A 24,013-nucleotide genomic window follows, 5' to 3' on the forward strand; every position below is an offset into this window, starting at 1 on the left:
TTTTAAACCCTGAAATGTAGTTGTGCTTTGAGATATAGAAACTATTTGTGACCATAAGCACAAAGGCCACACGTTAAGGAGAGAAGAGTAGAAAGAGAGAAAGATAATAAGACATGTGTGATAGCATGGGGCTGCTGCACTAGCCCTGAGCTGCCCACCTCCAGGCTTTTTTCACCTGTTAAAAGAGAATACTTTATTTGATTAAGTCACTGTTTCTGAGATTTTCTGTTCATTCATTTTTTTTTTCAAAAACACCCAAGGATACCCTAATAATTCTCCTCAATATTTTCAGCTTTTCTCCAACAATTCCACTAAGCTCAGCCCTGAACCCTATAATGACAGAAATTTAAACCTTGTAAGGGTTTGTATCAGTCTCCCAAAACTTCTGTCTCTTGCTTTCTCTTTTTAACTTTTTTTAAGGGGAAAAAAAATCAAACATACACAAAAGCAGCAAATACTGTACTACGCTCCATTTATTCATTACCCAGTTTCAAGATGATCAAACCATGTCCACTCTCATTTTACCCATAACTTCACCAACTCTGCTCCCATTCCCAATGCTGGCTGTGTTTTTTAAGCGTATCAGAGATTGTCTCAGGGGATTTCACAGGTGGAACTTCTCTGGTCTCAGTGGGAGTGGGGTATCCCTTTCCCCACTGGGAGCTGGGGGTCGGGTTCGTGCGATACCTTGAGAAAAAGAATTTTCTAAGACTAGCATGAGAGACGGAGATGTGCTAGAAAGGTTTATTTGCATGAAATTATACCCCTTGGTTTCCAAAGTCCCATTTCCCTTAGTCCAGTCCTGGAAAATGTGCAGCTGGGGCTTCAGCAGAACTAAAAGCAATGCCAGTGTCCAGAGTTTCCATTCCATGGTGGAACTGAGTCCAGCAGAGCACCAAGCTAATCGTAGTCCATCATGTGGACCCCCCATGACTGTGGGCCATGAGAGCAAATACAAGAGAGTGCTCCCCATTCAAGAGTCCCAATAGAACTAAGAGAGGGAGCTGCCTTTGTTTAGGAGTTTAATGATCAGTTCTTCCCTTGCTTGCAGTGGCTACAACTACATGTCTACTCTGGCCAATGCCCTGTCCCCAGGTATGACTGACAGGCAAGCACCTTCCCCCATCCCCCAGACCTTATGGGCATGCGTCTATTCACCATTCCCTTTCCCCAGCGATCTGTGGGGAACAGACCTGGAGAATGTTAAACTACAGCTTTCTGGCACAAGCGGCATGCCTGTATTATCTTGGCCTTCCCTGTACTCCTTTCCTGTTAAAAAATAACCAGGTATCAAAATGATTTATCTTACAAGTACAAACTGGAATAAAGTATTATTTTACTTAAATAGAGATATGTATGCATCAGTGACAAACATTTAAATCAATTAACCCAAAAGTCATTTTCTGTCACTTAGGAAAAATCAGGATTCTAGGATGAGATGACCCCTCCAGGGAAGCTTCCACGTGGTATAGGCAAAAACCAAAGCAAGGATGGTTATAATGGAAGGATTGTAGACTGGCTATTGAAGGGTTTAGAGATGGGGAACACAACTTGAGAACAGTGGGAAATTAAAAAGAAATGATGTTCAGAACAGACAAAAAATATCTCCCTCATTTGCCTTCGGCAGACAATTTTGCAAACCAATAGTAGTGCTTTGTCAACAATTTACAACTAATAAGGTAAATGTCACCTCATTGCATCTAAAATGATAACTACTTTGCAATGTTTATTCCACACTTTTGAAAATAGTCTCATAGTCCAATCTAATGCCCAAATCCTTGTGCTTCTTTCTATTTTTTTTTTGATGCACGTATATTTTTCAAACACACCCAAATGACAGATGAGAAGAAAGGTTGCTTGTGTTTTACATTCTCCCTTCCACTCTTTTATTTTTCTGTTTTTAATTTATTTCTTAATGGGATGTTTTCAATTCCTTCTCTAGAGATATCCAGTATTATTAAATTTGTATGTTTCTCCATAATCATATGTATTCAATATTTAAGCACAAACCTATATATAATTTGTTCTGTTTGATTTTTGGTAACTAAAATGAAACCATTCTATACACATTAGTCTGTGAATAGCTTTTTAAAAAATATGTTATGGTCATTGCAAGGTAAGCAAACATTTGTATTTTCCAATTTCTGCATACACATATTCATATATAATTTTGCACTAATTGTAATAAATAACAGATACTAGATTGGTTTTCTTATTTTAATCTTTTAGGTGTTTTCTTTTCTTTCCCTCCTTCTTCTCATGCTCCTCCTCTCCTTTCTTCTCTGCTTCCTCCTCCTCTACCTTCCTCCTCCTCTTTCATCTTTAGTTGAACTACTCCTCCCTCCAGTAACCAACATCAAGTTTGGAAACAGAATGCTTAAATTCAAATCTTGGGTCCACTAGATATGTAGCCTAAAGTACGAGATCATTCCCCTCATTTGTAAAATGAGGATAATAGCCGTCCCTACACGAGGGTTATTGTATTAGGAATATTTATATACAAATGATGCTTAATACATTGTCTGGGAAAAAGAAATAAAACAAGATGAGCTGCTATTGACTGTCCCCTATTTACCTTTCCAGCTGTTGTTGTTACATTTTCCACCTGGATCGCAGTATTCCAGCCACACTGGCCTTCTCTCCGTTTCTTAAACAGACGAAGCTTTCCCCCAGGGCTTTAGCACTGGTTGTCTCACTCTTCCATCTTTCTGCATATACTTATTTCTGCATCTTTCTCATCTTGCCCACTGAAATGTAAGCCTGAAGCAAGTGGGAAGCTAGGTCTTCTTGTTCTGTATTATGCCTCTATTCCTTAATAGCATATATGAGGCAGAGTTGCTCAATTAACACGTACTTGTTGAAGAAATGCATTTTTTTTCATTTTCTATTTAGTCTGAGAGTAACCCATAAAAATAGGTATTGTTTCCTCGATTCCATAACTAATGAAAATAAGGCTAGATGCTTTCTTTGAAAGTTAAAAGTTACGCTGTTGAATTCGGCTTGAATCCAATTTTCTTTTCTGAATGTCATGTTCTTTCCACTGTTTCTTAAATGTTATTTATACTAACATACTCACATCCAGCCTATTCAATGAGATTGTAAACCTCCTCAATTCATGCATTTTACTGTTTTTAGTTTATGTAACAATACTTAGCTCACAATCAGTACACGATGAGCATTTGGTGCTGGTGATGATTGTCTCTCTTTCAGGGGTTTATGCTATTGTCTCCCGTGTCTATTAAAATGACTTTTTCTAAGCTTACTTGTCTGTGTAGGTGCTCGTGGTTAAATTTAATTTGGCAACAGTTATGCAAGGAATATTGATGACACTCTTAGTAAACATTGATTGCTCTGAACATCAATCTTTATAACAGATCAAAAGTGAATCGCAGGCAAGGAAACGAGAGGCAGAAGGCAATGGGAAGAACATATAGTTAACGCTACAGCAATTCAGGAGCAGGAGACAGTGCCTGTGTGCGAGGTAAGGGAAACTAGGACAGGTGCTGCGCTGGGTCTATGATGGCCAAGGGAGTTCAGGTAGAATAGTTCAGCCAGAAATAGACAAGCATAGAAACAGAGTAGAAAGAAATAGGTAAGAAATAGACAGCCAAAAATAGACAAGGATAGAAAAAGAGTAGAGTGATACTAGTAAAAAATATATATACATCTAGAAAACCAGTGCTTGGAACAAGCTTGACTCACAGAGCTGTACTGAGGTAAAAATACACCAAGAGATCGCTGAAACTTTTCTTCCAAGACAAACAAGAATATCCCCAGCCCTCTTTCAGATCATCAGGCTGACAAAGCTACGGTTTGTGTCCTATTTGACACTGAGAGATAAGCCAGTCAGAGAAAGACAGGGATCACGTGATCTCATTCATATGTGGAATCTAATGAACAAAATAAGCGGATGAACAAAACTGATTCAGAGACATAGAGGCATGGAACGGACCCAACTTGCTCTTCAGATTAGCTGAGCCTGTCTGTGATTCATAAGCCAGATGTATAGGTTTGCCTCTGCTTTTTCAATAAAGGCGCATGCTTTAATTGCTTTAATAAATCGGCTTTTCACAATGCAGTCAAGGTCTCTCATAAAAATTCATTTATATGAGAAGACAAGGATCGAGGTTGGGACAACCCTCTCCCGCGGACTCAGGGGGCTGCCTGGTCACACCTCTCTGGTGCCGGTGAGAAGTCCCTCTACTCAGTCAGGAAGCTTATAAAAATGCAGAACTGTGATTCTCAAAGTCAAAGATTAGAATTTCATATTTCACATTAAACCTAGCAATTTAATTTTTAACACATGCCCCAGGATGTGAGATAAAACACCATGTGAGAACTACTAGGTTCTCTAAACACCACACTATTTCATGACTATTTACCTAGAATTGTTGCCTTCCCCCTCAATCCTTTTTACTTTGGGGGGACAAAAACAACAATACATTTTCCAATCCTGCTCAGGAATTGCTCTTCTCATCAAGCTTTCCTGTACTCCTTCTCTCTACCAGATGGTTGAATAATTTCTCCTCTGTAGTAAATCTGTGCATTATTTTACTGTCTTAATTGTTATCTTTACAACTAAAGTGCTCTAGAAGGTTTGACATGATGTCTTAATGACCGTTTGTAGTCATAGTGCCTGGCACATGTTAAATAAATTGAATAATAAATGATTATTTAACCTCAGAATTTTGTTATTGTGCTGTTCATCCTCACTCAAGGATATTTTTCCATTGGTTTTTAGATAGAGTAGAAGGGGGAGGAGGAAGTGAGAGAAAGAGAGAAACATCAAGGTGAGAAAGATACATCAATTGGTTGCCTGCCCTTGACCAGAATTGAACCTGGGACCCTTCAGTCCATGGGCTGACGCTGTATCCCCTGATCAAAAACCATCTGGGGCCGAAGCTGGTTTGGCTCAGTGGATAGAGCGTCGGCCTGCGGACTGGAGGGTCCCAGGTTCGATTCCGGTCAGGGACATGTGCCTTGGTTGCGGGCACGTCCCCGGTGGGGAGTGTGCAGGAGGCAGCTGATCGATGTTTCTCTCTCATCGATGTTTCTAGCTCTCTGTCTCTCTCCCTTCCTCTCTGTAAAAAATCAATAAAATATATTTAAAGAAAAAACCATCTGGGGCTAACTTCAGCATTTCTTATGCTGACCCTAAGAGTAAAGTGCGTGTCTTGGTTCTATAACATTTTTTTTTTCATCTCTGTCACATATATAAATTTCTACATACAGTTCTCCTAGTCCAAGTGTTAATTAATAGGGAGGAGAGTGGCTTGGATGGTTGGAAAGGTAGAGTTGCCATTATTTTTCTGTACTCCGTGATATATTTTTTTAATATACAATTTTGTTGATTTCAGAGAGAGGACAGGAGAGGGAGAAAGAGATAGAAACACTGAAGAAAAGAGAAAAACATTGATCAACTACCTCCTGACACCCCCTGCTGGGGACTGAGCCCGCAAATCAGGCATGTGCCCTAAGAATTGAACCAGCAGCCTCCTGGTGCAGGGGATGGTGCTCAGTCCACTGAGTCACACAGGCTGGGCTGTGCTCCATGATTTTTAATCAAGAAAAATATAAGCCTAGAACTCACCATCAGTAAATAAATCAAGCTGATAAAAAATCCCTATGTTCAACTAATTTATAACGTAAAATAAATTATTAACTTACATTGTGAATACTTATTAAAGAGAGACGGGGGTGGGGATTGCTTGGCGAAGTCCTAGGAATCACAGAAATGAAGATGCCTTTAAAATAAAATACCTTGCTGCTTTTCCTAAATCTCTACAACTCCTGAAGCCATTGTTTCAAAACCATGGAGTTATCAAGGATAACACAGTACCTTCGAATTGAGAAGTTTAGCTACATTCTAAAATGAGCTGCTTTAAGAAAACTTGTACCTCGCTCTCTTACCCAAGGCCAACTGCCCTTTATCAAGGGAACTAATTAAGTACAGTATTCCAAAGTCCCCTTCAGTTCTTCATATATTCTACTTTATATCTCTATTATACATCTATCTCTTTCTCTATCTATATGCATATTTAGGATAAAGTGAAAGGAAGGAAACATATTTCCCTCAGTCCTTATTATAAAATCTATTTGTCCATGTAAAATATGCAAACATTTACATACTTCCCAGACAGCTTTTCATCATATGCCAATACATTTTCCCCTCAAGTTCTCTCTAGTTTTATCATAAAAATATAACCTAAATAATTTAATACAGTTTTTATGCATACTAAAATGAGGAATGACACTTTGAGGATTTAAATAATTTTTAAGGAGGTACAAAATTAAATTGGCAAAGTTGGCCTACTCAAGTGTAACAAAAATAAACTTCTCATTAATTTGCGAGGTCTTCCTTCTATAGTACACATTATTTAACACGACCATTGTTTATGATATAAGAAATTAGTTAACAAAACATATTTGAACTACCATTTGGAAGAATTTTATTGACACTAAGTACCAATGTGTAGCTTTTATCATTGGACATTTTTCATCTTACACTGTCCATCACACTCTTTACTGTGTCAAATGCACAGCATATGATTCAAATCAGCTCTTTTAAATATCCATAGTGATTAAATAGTCAGTATTTATTAGCCTAAAACCTTCACATTGGAGAATTACCTTTGAGCCACTGGACATTTGAGAGACTAGTGAACAAATAGAATATTAATTATTTTTCTTTAGCCCAAATAAAGCATATTGAAAATATGCAAACTTGTTTAAAATAATTTAGTGTGTTGGCAGGTAATTAAGGGGACTGCACCTTATACAATATGAATATTATAGACTAAGGAAGAAAATATGGTTATTACCACATTGGTTATCTCATGTTCAAAATTTTTAGATGAGCTGTTTGACATATTAAATGAAAATCAAATAATTTCCATGTTACATGAAACTTTATGTGAGAAAGTATTAATGTTTGGAATTTTTAAATTAGAGCAATATATCCCCAAATGTAAAGAACACAACCTTATACCTAATTTTAGTAATTTCTAAAATAGAGCTGCAATCCTATAATAAATGGTCATTGCTCAGCCCTAAAGTTTATAGGTTGGTACCTTTCAGCTTAGTTGAATAACGTAGTAGAAACACTGTTAAGATATTCTTCAGTTGACTAAACTGTGAATTTATATTGAATTGCCTGAAAAAGCTGAATTAGAAAAAAAATTTTCGCGTGTGAGCAAAGTGAATATAAAAAATATAGCCAATTATCAACTCATCAGTATTCTGCAGCAATACTTCCCAAATGTAGGAGAAAATTTTAAAAAAATTAATGAAGTACATAGAAGTTCCTACTTTTATTTTAATGATTGTGTATAAGTACTGGTACTTATTTGGAAACAAATAAATATGTAGACATAAATTCAGTAGTCCAAAAGATGTTCTCTATTAAATAATATTTAAAACAATTTTTAAAATTAAAAAAGCAAAGCAATGGTTCTTTCTGAACATGCATAGGCTTTTTCTTATCAAGGGCATAATTCTAATGCATGCCTTTAGGATCCCTTTAATAATTACATGGATAATAAACTACTGCTTTTCTCATGCATATATAAAGAAATATATCAAGTTCTTCCTTATGAGAACATCTCATGGTATTAACAGAAGCATTTTTGTTGTTGTTAATCCTCACCCAAGGATATTTTTGCATTTATTTTATTTTATTATTTTATTTTATTATTATTATTATTATTATTATTATTACATTGTAGATACAGTGGAAGGGAAGGAGGGAGAGAGAGAAACATCGATGTGAGAGAGAGACATTGATTGGTTGCTTCCTGCACGCTCCGGATTGGGGTCAGGGATCAAAACTGCAACCCAGTTACATCCCCTTGACCAGGAATCAAACCTGCAGCCCTTCAGCGCACATGGCAACACTGTAATCACTGAGCAAAACTGGCCAGGGCACACTTGCAAGGTTCTTTAATTATCTCACATTGTTTGGGAATCCCAAAGTGTTTTTGGGGTAAGTCTTCTGCTTTTTCATTTCACACTTAAGTAAGAACAATAAAATAGCATCATTTCTGCCTTCCAGCCTGTTAAACTATTATATATATAATAGATTATGTAGATTAAATATGTAGACTATTATATACATATACTAAGTATATTGCCTTCCAGCCTATATAGACTATTATAAATATATCTGCCTTCCATCATGCATAGAGTATTTTATATATATTTGCCTTCCATCCTGTCATTCTCCAAGCATGGATTGTCATTCTCCAAGCATGGATTTATATTTACAGGCAAACTGGATTCTGTATATTTATAGGGGATTCTCCTTGTTTCTCAACCACTGTTAATATAAATATAATTATGCTAGAGGCCCGGTGCATGCAATTCGTGCACTGAGGGGGGGGGGTGGCAGGTCCGGCTGGCCTGTGCCCTCTCACAGTCCAGAACTCCCTGGGGATTGGGCCTAAGCTGAAACTCAGACATCCCTCTTGCAGTCTGGGGCTCTCGCAGTCCAGGACCCCTTGCTCCTTACCACCTGCCTGCCGTGGAGGTGGGAGAGGCTCACATGACCTCTGCTGTGCTTGCCAGCCATAAGCACAGCTTCTGGCTGAGCAGGAGTGGGGGTGGGGGTGTGTGTGTGGCTCAACCAGAAGCCAGGCTCGCTGCTTCTTAGTGCTGGACCTGTCCCCCTCCAGGTCGGGGGGGTGGGTGATCTGGGGACAGGCCAGCTGGGGGAGGGTCTGTGGGAGGTTGAAGCACTGCGGTCACACCCCAGCCAACCTCTGTGGAGGCTCCGGGACTGCGCATCCCCCTCTCCCACCACCTCTGCAGAAGGGAGGGGCCACAGCACTGGGACCGGGATCCCAGGACCCTGAGACCATGCTGCAGCCTCTGGGGAAGGATAGGCCATGGTACTGGGACTGGGAGACGATCTGGCCTATCAGAGGAAGGCGCTGCCCCCATCATCCAGCTGCTGCTGCCACTGCTGGCCGCTGTGGCTGCCTGCCCTCGCAGCTGCCATGGCTTTGTCTGGAAGGAGTTCCAGACATCCAGAAGACGTCTGGTCTATCCAGTCTAATTAGCCCATTATCCTTTTATTAGTATAGAATATTAGTATAGATGTCTTTTTCTTGTACCAAAACTCACAGAAGACATTCCTTTAACATATACCAGGAATATTTGTGCCATCACTGAATTACTGTGTCACAGAATAAAGATGCACATTTTCCTAGGTCAAAAATTGTAACTAATAGTTATTTCAAAATGAAAATTCATGTTAAATTAAAGACAGGCATGTTGTAGAAGACAATGCTAAATTCACATTTATACTGAAAATATAACACAGCATCTCAAAAGTATTAATTTAAGCAGCATGCTTTTGTAAAACTGAAGCCCAAAAGATTATCTCTGAAGCCTTTTAAGAAAAAAGCAGATATGTCATCCTAAGAATGCTTACACAATTTCCTATCAATGTTTCTTTGCCTATAATGATAAAGATAATATATGTAAAATAGGAATTTCCAATCAGAGAAATACATTAGGATGGCAGTTTAATTAGGATTATGTGAGTATACACTAATTATCACTTATTCAATTTCAAATTGCTGGTATTTAGTCTCCTCAAAATCAGATATAATTTTAATTGATTTGCCTTGACAAAAACAAAACAAAACAAAAGAATACAAAAGCAATGAGCAGAATACAGTGAAGAATGGGAAGATATGGAGCGCCCTGGACAATGTTGCTCAATGGTGAGATGTAGGCCTGTACACCTAAGGGTCTAGGGCAGCGGTTCTCAACCTGTGGGTCGAGACCCCTTTGGCGGTCAAATGACCCTTTCACAGGGGTCGCCGAAGACCATCCTGCATATCAGATATTTACATTACGATTCATAACAGTAGCAACATCACAGTTATGAAGTAGCAACGAAAATAATTTTATGGTTGGGTCACAACATGAAGAACTGTATTTAAAGGGCCAGAAGTTTGAGAACCACTGGTCTGGGGTTTGATTACTGGGTTGCAGTTTCATCCCTGCCCTGGTTGGCTGGCAACCAACTGGTATGTTTCTCTGATGTGGAAGTTTCTCTCTCTCTCCCTTCCTCCCTCCCTTCTACACTCTCTAAGAATCAATGGAAAAAATATCCTTGAGTGAGGATTAATAACAACAACAAAAAAGGTATGGAGAAAAATGATATTCTGTGAGAATTAGGCATTTTGAAGCTGACTGACATGAAACCAAAATAATTACTTCTCTCCTGGGACTCAATAGATTTCAAAAAAACAAATGGTATTAATTGACAAGTGCCTATTTGTTGTGTAACATTATATGAGAGACATTAAGATTCATGTGTCAAAAGAATGCTCAAATAATAATCAATGAAGCATTCACTTTTTTATTGAATATATTGGGATGACATTGGTTAATAAATTATATAGGTTTCACGTGGTAATTCTATAATGCAATTATATAATGTATTGTGTTCACCACCCCAAGTCACTCCTTCCCTCACCATTTATTCCCCATTTATCCTCTTCTGCATTCCCCGACCCCCACCCCTTTCCCCCTGGTAATCACCATTCACTTTCATATTTGATACTCATCACAGGATTGAAACCTAAGCAGAGGTATTAACTGGTCATTAGTACTAGTAATATAAACATACCATAGAAAGAAAAACTGCATATAATGATGTTGCATGAAGCTTGTTAACTACAAAGATATCTTAAACTGTTTCTAAGATTTGGGTTAAGTCTCAAGGTTTAGCATTTAAATTATTCACTTTGTTTTTAATTCATTTTCTTTATTTACTAGAAGCCCGGTGCATGAAATTTGTGCACTCAGGGGGAGGAGTAGGCGGGGGAAGGTCCTCAGCCAGGTCCTTCAGCCTGGATTGCGAGAGGGCGCAGGCCAAGCGGAGGGACCCCACTGGTGCATGATCATGGCCGGGGAAGGAGACAGGAGGTTGGCCAGCCAGGGAGGGACCGCGGGAGGGCTCCAGGGTATGTCCGGCCCATCTCGCTTAGTCCCGATTGGCTGGACCCCAGCAGAAAGCTAACCTACTGGTTGGAGTGTCTGCCCCCTGGTGGTCAGTGCACATCATAGCGAGTGGTTAAGCAGCCTTAGCATATCATTAGCTTATTACGCTTTGATTGGTTAAACGGCCAACCAGACGACTGGACACTTAGCATATTTAGCTTTTATTATATATGATTTTTATTGATATTTACTGCCTCAGCCCCCCCCCCCCAACATCCAGAAGGTCGTTTGGCTGTCCGATCTAATTAGTGTATCACACTTTTATTATTATAGACTAGAGGCCCAGTGCACGAAGAGATTCGTGCAATAGGCCTTCCCTTCCCCTGGCTGCTGGCACCAGTTTTCCTCCAGCTTCCGGGACCCAGGCCTTCACTCTGGCCAGAGCCTTCAGTCTTTGCTGCTCTGGCCAGAGCCTTCAGTCTTCACTCTGCCACTTTGCACCTACGTATGTAAATTAACCGCCATCTTTGTTGGGTTAATTTGCATACTCTCCTCATTGGCTGGTGAGTGTAGCAGAGGGATGATCAAATTGCATGTTTGTCTATTATTAGGTAAGATGAGGCAGTGATACCTCCAAGCAAACTGCATGAGTTAATGTATTTTCTGATTTTCTTTTTTTAGTGGAGCACATTTTTTAAATGATAAAATGAACTGAGGTTATAAACATACATGCTACATTCACAGTTGTCTATTCAAATTTTGAATTATGCAAACTAGGGATGGGAAGGAAAATTATTCTTAATAAATTATAGGTTGCTAGACGAAGTCACTATTAACTAATTTGATAGCAAATCAATTAAAAACATTTTTGATATATATATATATATATATATATATATATATATATATAGATATATAGATATAGATATATATTCAGCCAACATTCATCTTCTCTTTTTCTTCAACCACATTTGCTATCACTCATTTTCTTCTGTTGACTTTTTTCCATGTCTTAAACTTACCAGCAATATTCATTCTTGGAGCCTTTGAATTTCTTTTTTCTTCTGTCTGTAATGGACATTTTCTAGCTAACTGCTTGGCTAGGCATTGACCTATGAACCAGGAAGACATGGTTTGATCCCTAATCAGAGCATATTGCTAAGTTTTGGGCTCAATCTCCAGTAGGGGGCATATGGGAAGCAGCTGACCAATGATTCTCTCTCATCGTTGATGTTTCTATCTCTTTCTCTCTCCCTCTCACTTCCTTTCTGAAATCAATAAAAATATATTTTAAAAAAAGATCCACTTTCATTTGTTCTAAGGAATAAACATGTATTATTTGCTTAAATTGCTCCACCTGATATGAATATAAACCATACTAGCCTTAGTGTATACTTCACAGATTAGGAAGTAGCTATAGATGGGGTGATAACAACTACTTTCATATTTATGAATCAACATAGCACATTTAAAACATATTTAATTAAATTACATTAACAATTCCAGTTAGAAATATGTGGCATTTGACCATTTGTTTTGAAAACTGCTGTAAGAGGGATTTTAAGTTCAAGAAAGTTTCAAATCATCTAGGGATTACTGTTTTCATCCAGTATTGCTAAGAACCTTACACTGCTGATTACTTTATTCAAAAGTAGTAATAGTGACCCATTTCAGATTTCCAGTGTCCTAACAGAGAAGAAAGTTCTTAGCCCTATAGCTTCACGAAGAATGATCAATGATCTACCAGTCAATATTCCATCATGAGGAACAGAAGAAGTGATAGGACTATTCGTACTAAAGGGGCATTTTGGAGAGAAAGTTTCTGGGGGGCAGGGAATGCTGGGCTCTAAAACCTCAGAGAACACGCAGGGGAAGAGCAGATGCAGACATTGCTTAGGAAAGGTCCTGGACAGAGAAAAACCCCAGGAGCTTTATTCTAAAACCAGTAATTGAACTTTGGTGCATTGTCCATCCATAATTTCCTAAATAATTTCCACCGGGGCCTCACTCCCCAACTAAACTAAAAATTACACAACAGTGTGTTGGATATGCAAAAAAAAATCTCAAAGCCAAGACCCCTCACTCCCTTTTAAAAAGTATCTCCCTACAGATGCCCTGTCCACCTTTTAGTAAAACCTTTGTCTTTTTCATCATCCTAATTTATTTCTTTCATCCATGTTGCCTGGATTAGAAGTCAAAACACTGGTGGGACAGATGAGACACACAGTTATGTCTTGTTTGGCTCATGAAAGGTATAAACATTTAACTTAAAATGACTTATCTTTAATATATAGGATTTCCTATTATTCTGAAAAAAATTGTAGGATCTTATTTTCTTCATGTTCACAAATGGATAGAACCTTATAGGCCTTCTCACCTCTACTACAGAGGGCCATTCTTACTGCCCTTCAAGGCCCATGCCTATGTTCCAACAGTCTATGCAAATGAAATTACTATAGCTTCAGTTGTTTGCCTTAATAAGGTATAATTAAGTTTTCTTCTATAGAAAAATGGTTCATTTAGTATTAAATGTGTGTGATGTAATTTAATTCTATAAAACTCAGATTTATTCCTATTAGACATAAGATTACAATATAGGATTTAAAAAAAAGAAAAGGTACAATTAGAGTATAATGTCTTTTTTCTTTCTTTCTTTCTCTTTTTATTTAAAAAAAATTTCTATTGATTTCAGAGAGAAAGAAAGAGGGAGATAGAAACATCAATGATGAGAGAGAACCATTGATCAGCTGCCTCCTGCGCACATCCCATCGGGGATCGAGCCCTCAACCCGGGCATATGCCCTTGACTGGAATCGAAAGCAGGACCCTTCAGACTGCAGGCCGATGCTCTATCCACTGAGCAAACTGACTAGAACTAGAATGTATTTTCTTTTTTTTAAAAAATATTTTATTGATTTTTCACAGAGAGGAAGGGAGAGGGATAGAGAGCTAGAAACATCGATGAGAGAGAAACACCGATCAGCTGCCTCCTGCACACCCCCCACTGGAGATGTTCCCGCAACCAAGGCACATGCCCTTGACCGGAATCGAACCTGGGACCTTTCAGTCCGCAGGCCGACGCTCTATCCACTGAGCCAAACCGGTTATGGCTAGAATGTATTTTCTTAAATGTGTTTTTCATTTCTTTGGAAACCAGAGGTTATTTTGTGTGATTGAATCTTTTCATTATTGTTAATAACATTGGGATTCTGAAATTTAAAATGAGGGGTCACTAACTTTTAGAATTATTTTTCTGTATAAAATGCCTGAGCTTGCTGGCTTTTTCTGCCTTCCCGTTCACTCCAGCAGTCGCTTTCCATGTGGGACACTATTTAGTAAACAAATGAGGAAAGGAAGATCATAAATTAAATATGTGATTAAATGCCAAAAAAAAAATTCTAGGTAGCTTAAGGAGATAAGTAACAAACTATTTTGCTAATGCTTAGAAACTTTTCTATTTACTTATCACTTTGAAATTATATATTCAGAAGGTTTGCAACTGCTGACCTTTTAGAAAATGATTCTTTGGCATAAGCGAAGCAGAATGCATCCTTGCACATACAGCCTCAGCAGTAATGAGCAGAGCCAAATTGTTTGCTACCATAAAACTTGTCTTACAGTCACAATAGTAAGATTTTAAAATGTATGAAGAAGACATGATTTTTTTTACATAAAATAGGCATTGGCAAATGTATATTGGATAGTATCATTTAACTCCTCCATAAGTTATGAAAAAAATTCTATTTCATCATCAAGGTGTATACCTTCTATCGAAAATAACTCACAATGACTTGAGGATGACTGGAAAAAGTAAACAATAGGATGACAAAGAAATTTGGAATCATGATTTCAGTGCCATGCAACATCCATAAGCAGTCTAGCCAGAAGGACACTAATGTCTTTAAAAGATTTTATTTATTTATTTATTAAATATAATTTTATTGATTTCAGATAGAGATAGAAACATCAATGATGAGAAAAAATCATGGATCAGCTGCATCCTGCACGCCTCGCTACTGGGGATCAAGCCTGCAACCCAGGCACGCGCCCTAACCAGGAATCGAACCCAGACCTCCTGGTTCATAGGTTGACGCTCCTTGTAACCACTGAATAACACCAGCCAAGCTTAAAAAAGATTTAATATTTTGGCAGTTAACAATCAAGTTAGGATGTTATAAAATTATAGAACTAAAGGTATGTACTTTTTTTTATTCAGAAAAATGAAACTGCCGTATGGAGCTAAAAGTCATTTACTTGGTGTCAGCACTGATGATCTGATATAGCCCTATACAAAGTATTAGTTAAGATTAATATAAAATATTAAGACTTCCATTAAAATAAGCTTTAATATTTTATAACCTTGTACAGTCATCTATAAATTTACCTTACTCTATATAAAACTCTTATTGTTAGAGTTGTTGTGTCCATAAGTGTATAGCCTACTGCATAAAACTGTAATTTATTTTATTTGTAGTAAATTTGCCCTTTAATTTATTCATATTTCAGATATAGAATTCTGGGATTTGTTGATAAGATCTGTCTAAGGAAGTGACAAACACTATTTACCTTAGCAATAAGACAATAACTCAGAATAGAGGTGAGGCTTACAGAAAAGAGACTTAACTTTGGGTGGTTAACACACAATACAATGTACAGATGATGTATTGTAGAATGTATACCTGAAACCTATGTACTGTTGTCCCCCAATTTAAAAAATAAATAACCAAATACTTAGAACTATCCCTCCCATAAGAAATATTTACCAGATCTCCCCATCCCTTTAATTTTTGAGTAAAGTGCTATACACTTTTTTCAAAGCTTAATAGCTAAGAGTATATCCTGTATTTTGTATTTTATTTAATATATAAATTATGTGGGACACACTTTATTACTGTGTTTTGTGCCTTGTTTGAAACAATCAAAATACTTACTATCAAAGAATGAGAGAGAGAGAGAGAGAGAGAGAGAGAGAGAGAGAGAGAGAGAAAGAGACAGAGAGAGCGAGCGAGCTTGAGAATCAAATGCAAGATATCTTAAACAGATATTCTAGTTTAGTCACATTGAAAGAAACAAGAAGCATGGCCTGAGGCGAGCCCAGATAAGCATTTCAACCTTTAGTAAAATTTCTCTCAAACATTTACATAAGCCTGGGACTCTATAGCACCTTTTATTGAATCATTTTCTATATACTATAGGGTGTCCCCCAAAATGTATGCACACACTTTGAATAATTATAAAGGCCGTGTTTATTAAAATATATTTCATTTTCATAATTGAGTTATCAGCTATTAAAGTGTGCAAACATTTTGGGAGGATGTGCTGTATATATTCATAGCGCCTTTAACCTCTTGGTTACACCCTCAACCTTTTCATGTTACCCAGAGGGATACTGTCTTCCAGGCTGCCTGATAGTAGCCATCTTGGTTCCTCGGTTCCCCCTCTTCTCAACATCTGATGCAGTCTCACATCTGGGGTTCTAGTCATCCTCTACGCCAGTGGTTCTCAACCTTCTGGCCCTTTAAATACAGTTCCTCATGTGGTGACCCCCAACCATAAAATTATTTTTGTTTCTACTTCATAACTGTAATGTTGCTACTGTTATGAATCGTAATGCAAATATCTGATATGCAGGATGTATTTAGGCGACCCCTATTTTGTGGAAGAGCCACACTCAAGGGGCCAAAGAGCCGCATGTGAACACTTGAATGTCAAAAAATGTTGTCACATGACACTCTGTTTGAACCTTGGGAATATTCCTAAAGGCGTGTTGTTTGTTTAAGGTTTTTCTTTCAATGAGTACAAGGCCCTTTTTACCAGCAGTGTGCGCCTCTCTACCAGGGACCCTTCGGAGGTCTGCAGGGCAGAGTTGGGCTAACTCCTTACTATAAATCTGAGAGATAGGTAGTTGGAAACTATAACGAATGAAAAACAGAAACATAAAAATTTAATCTTCTACTCTGCCAAGCCTAGTGATTTTGACAATGGCAGACAAGATAACTGTTTCAAATGAATAGCCAACCTCTACCTCCCTCCGCTCCCTCTCCTAGCCGCATGCTTCCACCAGAGAACCTGCAGGGGAGGAGCGACCATATGAATTCATTGTTTCTTTCCGTGGTGCCCTCTCCCTCCCTGGAAGCATGTGAGGGTCTGTAACTCTGAACTCAGCTCCCGCTCTGACTCTGACAAGGACGGGGAAACATTCTCATGGAACGCTCTGTGGCATCGTTTGTTGGCGGTTGCTTTCAGATTGTGAAGACACTTCGCATCACCTTTCATTTCCCAAATTTGCTGGGAGCTCACAATATCTTTTTAACTTTAGATCCATAAAGGACATTTAGCAAGGACCTTCTACTCTCTCACATAGATAGTGATATCCTTTTGCCTCTGGATCTGTCCATTTTTGTATGATGGTAGTGTTATGTTCAAACCGCAAGTTAAGAACTGTCTGGCTCCCTTGACTCCACACTGCCTACGTATTCATCCAGCTTCTGAGAATGAGCCTGAACCAGTCATCCCAGGGCCCATCTGAATGCCATTCCATGGCTGTTGTACAGCAGCCCGGACTCCCACTTGGCAGGCCCTGAGAGGCAGGCTTTACCTCGTTTCCGTGTAACTGCGCCTGGCTCTCTAATCCAGGAAAGACTCAGTGGCATAAGCCACCCAGAGACCAGTGAAACTGGAGCATATGTTTCCAGAAAGATTATTTTTTAAGACTTCATTTTTAGAGCAGAGTTAGGTTCAAAACAAAAATGAGAGAAAGATACAAAGATTTCTTATATATCCCTTGCCACTCACATATTATAACCTCCCCTATTATCAAAATCACTCACTAGAATGGCATATTTATTTATTTATTTACCAAGGTTAACCCTACATTGACATTTCATAATCACCCAACATCTACAGTTTACCTTAGATTTCACTCTTGCTGTTACACATTCTTTGGGTTTCACATATGAATAAGGACATATCCATCAGTAAAATACAGACTATTTTCACTGCCCTAAAAATCCTCTGAGCTCTGTCTATTCATCTTTTCCCTGCCCACCCTAATGACTGCTGATCTTTTTATTTTACCTGTAGTTTTTCTTTTTTCCAGACTATCATAAAGTGAAACTATACAGTACATAGCAGTATGTAGTCTTTTCAGATTGGCTTCTTTCACTTAGTAATTAGACATTTAAGATCCCTCTGTCTTCTCATTGGTGGATAGCTCATTTCTTTTTAGCACTGAATTTGTCTGAATGCACCATCATCCATTTACTCATTCACTTAATGAAGAACATCTTGTTTGTTTCAAATTTTTGGCAATTTTCATAAGGTTGCTATAAATATCCCTGTGAAGGATTTTGGATTTACATGTTTACTAGGAAGAATTTTCAGAAATTATCATTTTATTAAATAAGATAATATGTTCTAAATTTTTTTTCTCTGTATACATTCTCCCCTCTACATGTAATTACACACTAACCATGTTGTACATACTAGCTTAAGAGCTTGCTGTTAGTTGCTGGGAACTGATGTTTCTCTTTTTATGTGTTGAATTTGTGTCCTTACCACATAAGCTTGCTTTCTGGTAGTTGTGATGAAAACAAACTCCTGGTTGAGACCGAGGGTGATATTATGAATCCGTTATCAATATGTTGCTGAGGAAAATGACCAAGGAGAAAAAAAATCTAGTAGGATACAGAGTGATGAAGAAGTTTGTGAATCTCCACCTGCTAATTTTAAGTTCTTTCAAACATAAACACATCTCCAAATGCATATAGCATACATAGTCACAAAAAGGAGCTAGTCCCATCTCACAGAGTATAAAAATGTTGAAATATGCTGATGCATGTGATAAATTATGAACATTTTGTAAATGTACCCCAATGATTTCTAAAAGAAAATTAAGTATGGATTTTTAAAAAACTGAGTTATTTAAAAGCTCTACTTTAGTAGAGGATGTGTTTAGCAATTGAGACTGTTTAGCAGTACACATCAATAAATTAAGCCAAAGGCAAGTAGACACACAATAAACTTACTAGTTTGGCTTAATATTTTTTAAGAAGCCCTGGGACTCCCCGGCCAACATGGCTCAGTGGTTGAGCATCGACCTATGAACCAGGAAGTCATGGTTCAATTCCTGGTCAGGGCACATGCCCAGGTTTGTGGGTTGGATCCCCAGTGGAGTGTGTGCAGGAGGCAGCCAACCAATGATTCTCTCTCATCATCGATGTTTCTATCTCTCTCTCACTTCCTCTCTGAAGTCAATAAAAATATATTTTAAACAGAAGCCCTGGAACCTTTAAAAATGAATGCTTATTATACCGGTAGGATATGATACCCACATGTTTTATTACTACCATTTAAAATGCAAGAAAAGAGAAATTAAGGTATTTTAAGAGCAGGACTAGAATTAATGGTCTTATTGGGAAGTTTCTTAGATTGCCTAAAAAATTAGAGAAAACATTTGCATGGATTGTTTCCTTTAGACTTTTAAGATAAGGACAATTGCACAGTACATTATAATATCTGGCAGATGTGCATTTAATCACCATATTTTAGAAATTTAATGTAAAAGAAAAATGTAAAGCATTTAGTCTCTGGGTTGTTTATTGATACTCTGTGATGACACTCAAATAACTTTGGCAGAATTCTGAGTAGTTGGCAGTCTCTTCAAAATAAGCCATTTAAGGAGTACAACATTACTGCACTGTATCAAGTCACATTCTTCTAAAACTAAAATATTAATCTTTCACAATATGCCACCAAACAGCAGCATCTTTGCAATATACTATAGCAACATCTTTGCAGAGTTCCTAAGCTCTTTTAAAAGTGGAATAATCTACATGACAGGAGATAAAATATCATAATAGCTATAGCTATAATTATCTGCTTGGCAGAATAAGCTCTGTATAGACTCAGACATTAAAACACAAATATTTATTAAACTAAATATTTTAGTTCAGCTCAGCTTATATGTTCAACGGAATTGGTGAACAATATGAAAAAAATATAGATTGGCCTTCTGTCTTTTTATTTATTTTTTATCTCTGGTTTAAAAAGCAAACTGTTTTCATTGCAGAACACTTAGAAAATACAAACTTATTCACAGAAAAATAGTTAACCACAAATAAACCATAATTCTCCACGTGAGGTAGAACATTTTCCTGGTATAGTATTTTTGTATATGTTTCCTTTTCTGTGGACACACATAGGGTTTACTTCCAATTTATTTAAATGAATCATATTAACTATTATTAACTTAATATGCTTTCATGCTTAGTAGGGATTGACTTAAAAAAAAAAAGAACCTCAACTTTTTGTGATTTCTTAAGTGCTGCTAATAGATACTTAAGTTTGTTTAAACAGAGGCCAGCAAATCTGCAGACATTTTGGGCTTATTTTAAAGGATATAAAAAAAAAGTTTGTCAACTCTTCAAAGGAGTAAAAGGAATATTTCTAATGCTGCATAATAAATCCATGATGAAGTGAATAGAATAATGCAGGTATTATGTATATTATAGAAGTTTTCAAAATTTGTTGGTTTAATTCTATTAAAAACACATTTTTTTAATAATTGACAATTCTTTCTTTAAAAATATAAATCTGGAAAAAGCAACGCTTAGAATAAATAGAAAGTACAAATCAAAGAAGAGTAATGGAAGCTCCATTATAGAACCAGTAGACAAAATAAGCCACAAAACACATTCCCACACTTAGTTTGAAATAGAAACCAGCACTCAATAGATTATTCCACTCCTACCTAATAGAGCAGAATCTATAATAATAAAAGCACAATATGCTAATTAGACCAGATGTCCTTCTGGATGACCTTCCAGACGAAGCCGGGGCTGAGAGGAAAGCCCGGGTCCTGGGTGCCAGAGGGAAGCCAGTGCCAGCAGCTGGGGGAAGAAAGGCCTACTCTTGCACGAATTTCATGCATCGAGCCTCTAGGCTTTAAATATTTGTACATTAACGTTTTGAGATGCTAAAAGAGTGTTGTGAAAAAAAGTGCTAATTATATCTATTTTTGGTTCTGATAAGAAAACATCTTTTCAAAGTACTTAATATGAATTAGGAATTAGTTATTCAATATGGCAGACAACCTGCATGAAAATTCATACTTATTTGTCTGCCCTAGACTTTCTGTCAGTTTTTCTGTTCCCATGCACTTTCAGTTTTCCCATTAACCGTTTCTTAATCGCCATGTCTAATAAACTATGGATCCTAATCCTTACCAGATTCCAGCCAATTTAAGTTAGCAGTGTAAGACTTACCTTGTGATACACTTCTTTTGGAGGAATATAATGTATTTCAGTTAGATGAAATAATAATCAACTCTATCTATTGACAAAGAAAAATTCCAGCCAGTATCTGAATGCATTCCTGGACTGATCCTAAATCAAATAATTCCTTCACAATAGAAACTAAGCAACTATCTAGAATTTGTCATAATATAATCCAAGGAATTACCAGGGAATGGCGATATTTAAACCCTTACCTGGGAAAAGTTAAAGGAGAGTTATTTCTGAATTTGGGTTGAAGCTTTTATTTAGTACTTCTACACATAACAAACATAGCATTAAAATGGGAAGAAATCCCTCTTCGATATGTCACTTGCAAACAGAAAGCTCACTCACCATTCCGACTCTCTTCATCAATAGCGACTATGGTAGCTGGTGGTCCTCCCCTAGCTAGTTTGCAATCTAAAGAGAGAAAACAAACAAAGGTAAGAAGTTACATCTATGGGAACACTCACCCTGAGATCAAATTCACTGAGATGGGCAGTGACAGTTAAATCCTACAATCAAACTAATATGGGTCATTACTTTTAACAGCTTTTAATTATTAAAAAAATCCATATGAACGACATAGATTACTTTTCCACATATAACATAGTTACTTTGTATATTGTGAAGCTATTCAAATCTGAATGAGAAAACACCAGCAGAGACCACAGGGGAGCAAAAGTCTTTCAGGACAGAGATAATGGGATGGTAATATAACCCAAAGAAATAACATAAAGGAATGATCAACAAGGATAAGTTGTAATTAAAGCTTCACAACAGAAACAAACATAATTAGACTTTAATTGTGATAAAGAGTCTAATTAAAGGAAGTGGATAAAATTTTAACGATGTTCTAAAGAGAATGAAACAAAGACAGACAAGCAATGCTCATGAGGCTGTTTGGAATTTTAATTTTTGTCATCTTACCCTCATATTGCCAGTCTGGAGTCAAAAGTATAGAGTCATCAAGGGAAGCAGATCAGAAAAATGGAAGAAGGAAAGGAAGAAAGAATATATGTATATATTTAGCGAAGATTGACAGATATACGTAGCATTATATAATAACAGATACATCACCAAATGGTTTGTGGTAAAAGAAATATGTAAAATCCTTATAACAAATTTTGAAATTCTAATATAATATTAACACATTAATGCAATATTATATGCCACTTGAAACTGATATAAAGTACATTTATATGTTTCCTGAAAAAAGTAAATACAAATTACTTATGAACTATTATTCCATGTTGAACAAACCTTAAGCACAATGCCTGTCAATCACTGATGACTAATTCATTATGTTAAACAATACTAATACCCTGCCAAGAATCTCCTGATAATGAACATATAAGTAGCTTCATGAGCTGTAATATCCAAGATAATTAAAATGTGAAGGTGTTGCATGCAAGATGTCCACTGCACATATCTGAGACAGAAAGCACTCTCCGAGGCAGTCCCTGGGATAGCTGTGCTGTGCAGGTAAATGCACTTGGCACATTCCTGAGACTGAGGCGTAAATCAAAACTGCTTAAAGCCATCCAAGTATGTGTGTTTCTTGGGAGATGACTTCAAGGCTTATTACTTATTTATTTGTGAAAATTCTATCTATTATGCAGATGGGCATGAATAACAAAGCCTTTGGCAAGCACTATTCAATACTGTAAGGTATGTGCTCTCTCAAATGAAGCTTAAAATCGCACAGATCTACAGTATTCCGTCCTTGTCACTGTGCAAGGAGTTTCAAGCCACAGCATTTTTAGATCTAAAATATGTCCTGTGGCTAACACCCCTTCCTCCACCTCCTCTCTCCCCTCCCCATATAGCACAGCTGCTCACTATATGTCACTCTTACTGGTTTCCTCACCTATTTCCATCTTGCATTCATCTGTTCATTCCTTGAGAATTATTTTCATGCACCCAAATCAAAGGTATAGTAATGGTAGTTCTTGGCATAAAAGCATTACATGTTTCCCAATTCAGAGCTTTTCTGAACTAAATGGTAATGAAAACATTCCCAAGGATGTTACGGTATCTACATCCTTTAGAATTAAGCACTATGCCCTCCTGTTACATCAGACACCTTATTCTTGCTGAAGCGTACCTTGTATTTTGGGGGAAGTTTTATTACCTAGATTAATTTCAGCTTCTACTTCTGCCTGGCAAATCTATGCTTCTCTTGGTGAAACTATAATTCACCTGTAACCATGAAAACTCACCCAAATTGTAATCAGAATTTTTTTCCTCCCATGTCTTCATAAAGAAAACCTAGCCAGTTCTTACTAGAAGCAATTCTTGAATTATCAAACATCGCTTCCATTCATATTTCAGAGAGAAGTAACTTTTTTGGACTATTCCCTCTTCTTATGTATATGGCCACTGCCTTAATTAAGTCCATCATTGCTAGAGAGAGTAGACAAAAACCATGTATTTGCATGTGAGTATTGGTAGAGGTACAGATATATAATCAATAACTTTTGGGGGCAGGAAAGGTAAAAGAAAAGAAAAGAAGGTGGGAGTTTGATATAAATATTTAAACTTTTTCCAGTTGGTTATTATTAAATTTATGGATAGACTTTCTTTATATAACTAATCCAAGTTAAACTCCTGATACCTCATCCCCGTCTAATTCCCCTATCCTTTCCACTCTTATAGTTTATTGTCTACCATAACAAACTAAGTTTATGTTTGCTGTGCCATTGCTGAAACTTCCTTCCTCTTCTGATTTTCCTGGTGAACTTCTATTTCTCTTTTAAGAATCTGGCAAAGCATCACCTCTTCTAG

General features: G+C 37.2%; 1 protein-coding gene across 16 annotated transcripts in view; it reads right to left on the reverse strand.

The window, feature by feature from the left end:
- Window positions 1-24,013, reverse strand: part of PCDH15 (protocadherin related 15) — a 537,899-nt gene that overhangs the window by 432,536 nt on the left and 81,350 nt on the right. For 10 of the 16 annotated variants that reach the window (XM_023764291.1, XM_023764288.1, XM_023764290.1 and 7 more), the window contains exon 2: window positions 21,581-21,646. The exons of 3 other annotated variants lie outside the window; for them this stretch is intronic. In XM_023764291.1, coding sequence (XP_023620059.1) covers window positions 21,581-21,646 — 66 coding nt within the window. Of the gene's footprint in view, window positions 1-21,580; window positions 21,647-22,156; window positions 22,172-24,013 lie in introns of all 16 variants that reach the window. 3 more of the 16 variants (XM_023764289.1, XM_023764286.1, XM_023764277.1) reach the window with 1 other exon arrangement.

This window comes from Myotis lucifugus, unplaced genomic scaffold (assembly GCF_000147115.1).
Source record: "Myotis lucifugus unplaced genomic scaffold, Myoluc2.0 scaffold_326, whole genome shotgun sequence".
Classification (NCBI taxonomy): Eukaryota; Metazoa; Chordata; class Mammalia; order Chiroptera; family Vespertilionidae; genus Myotis; species Myotis lucifugus.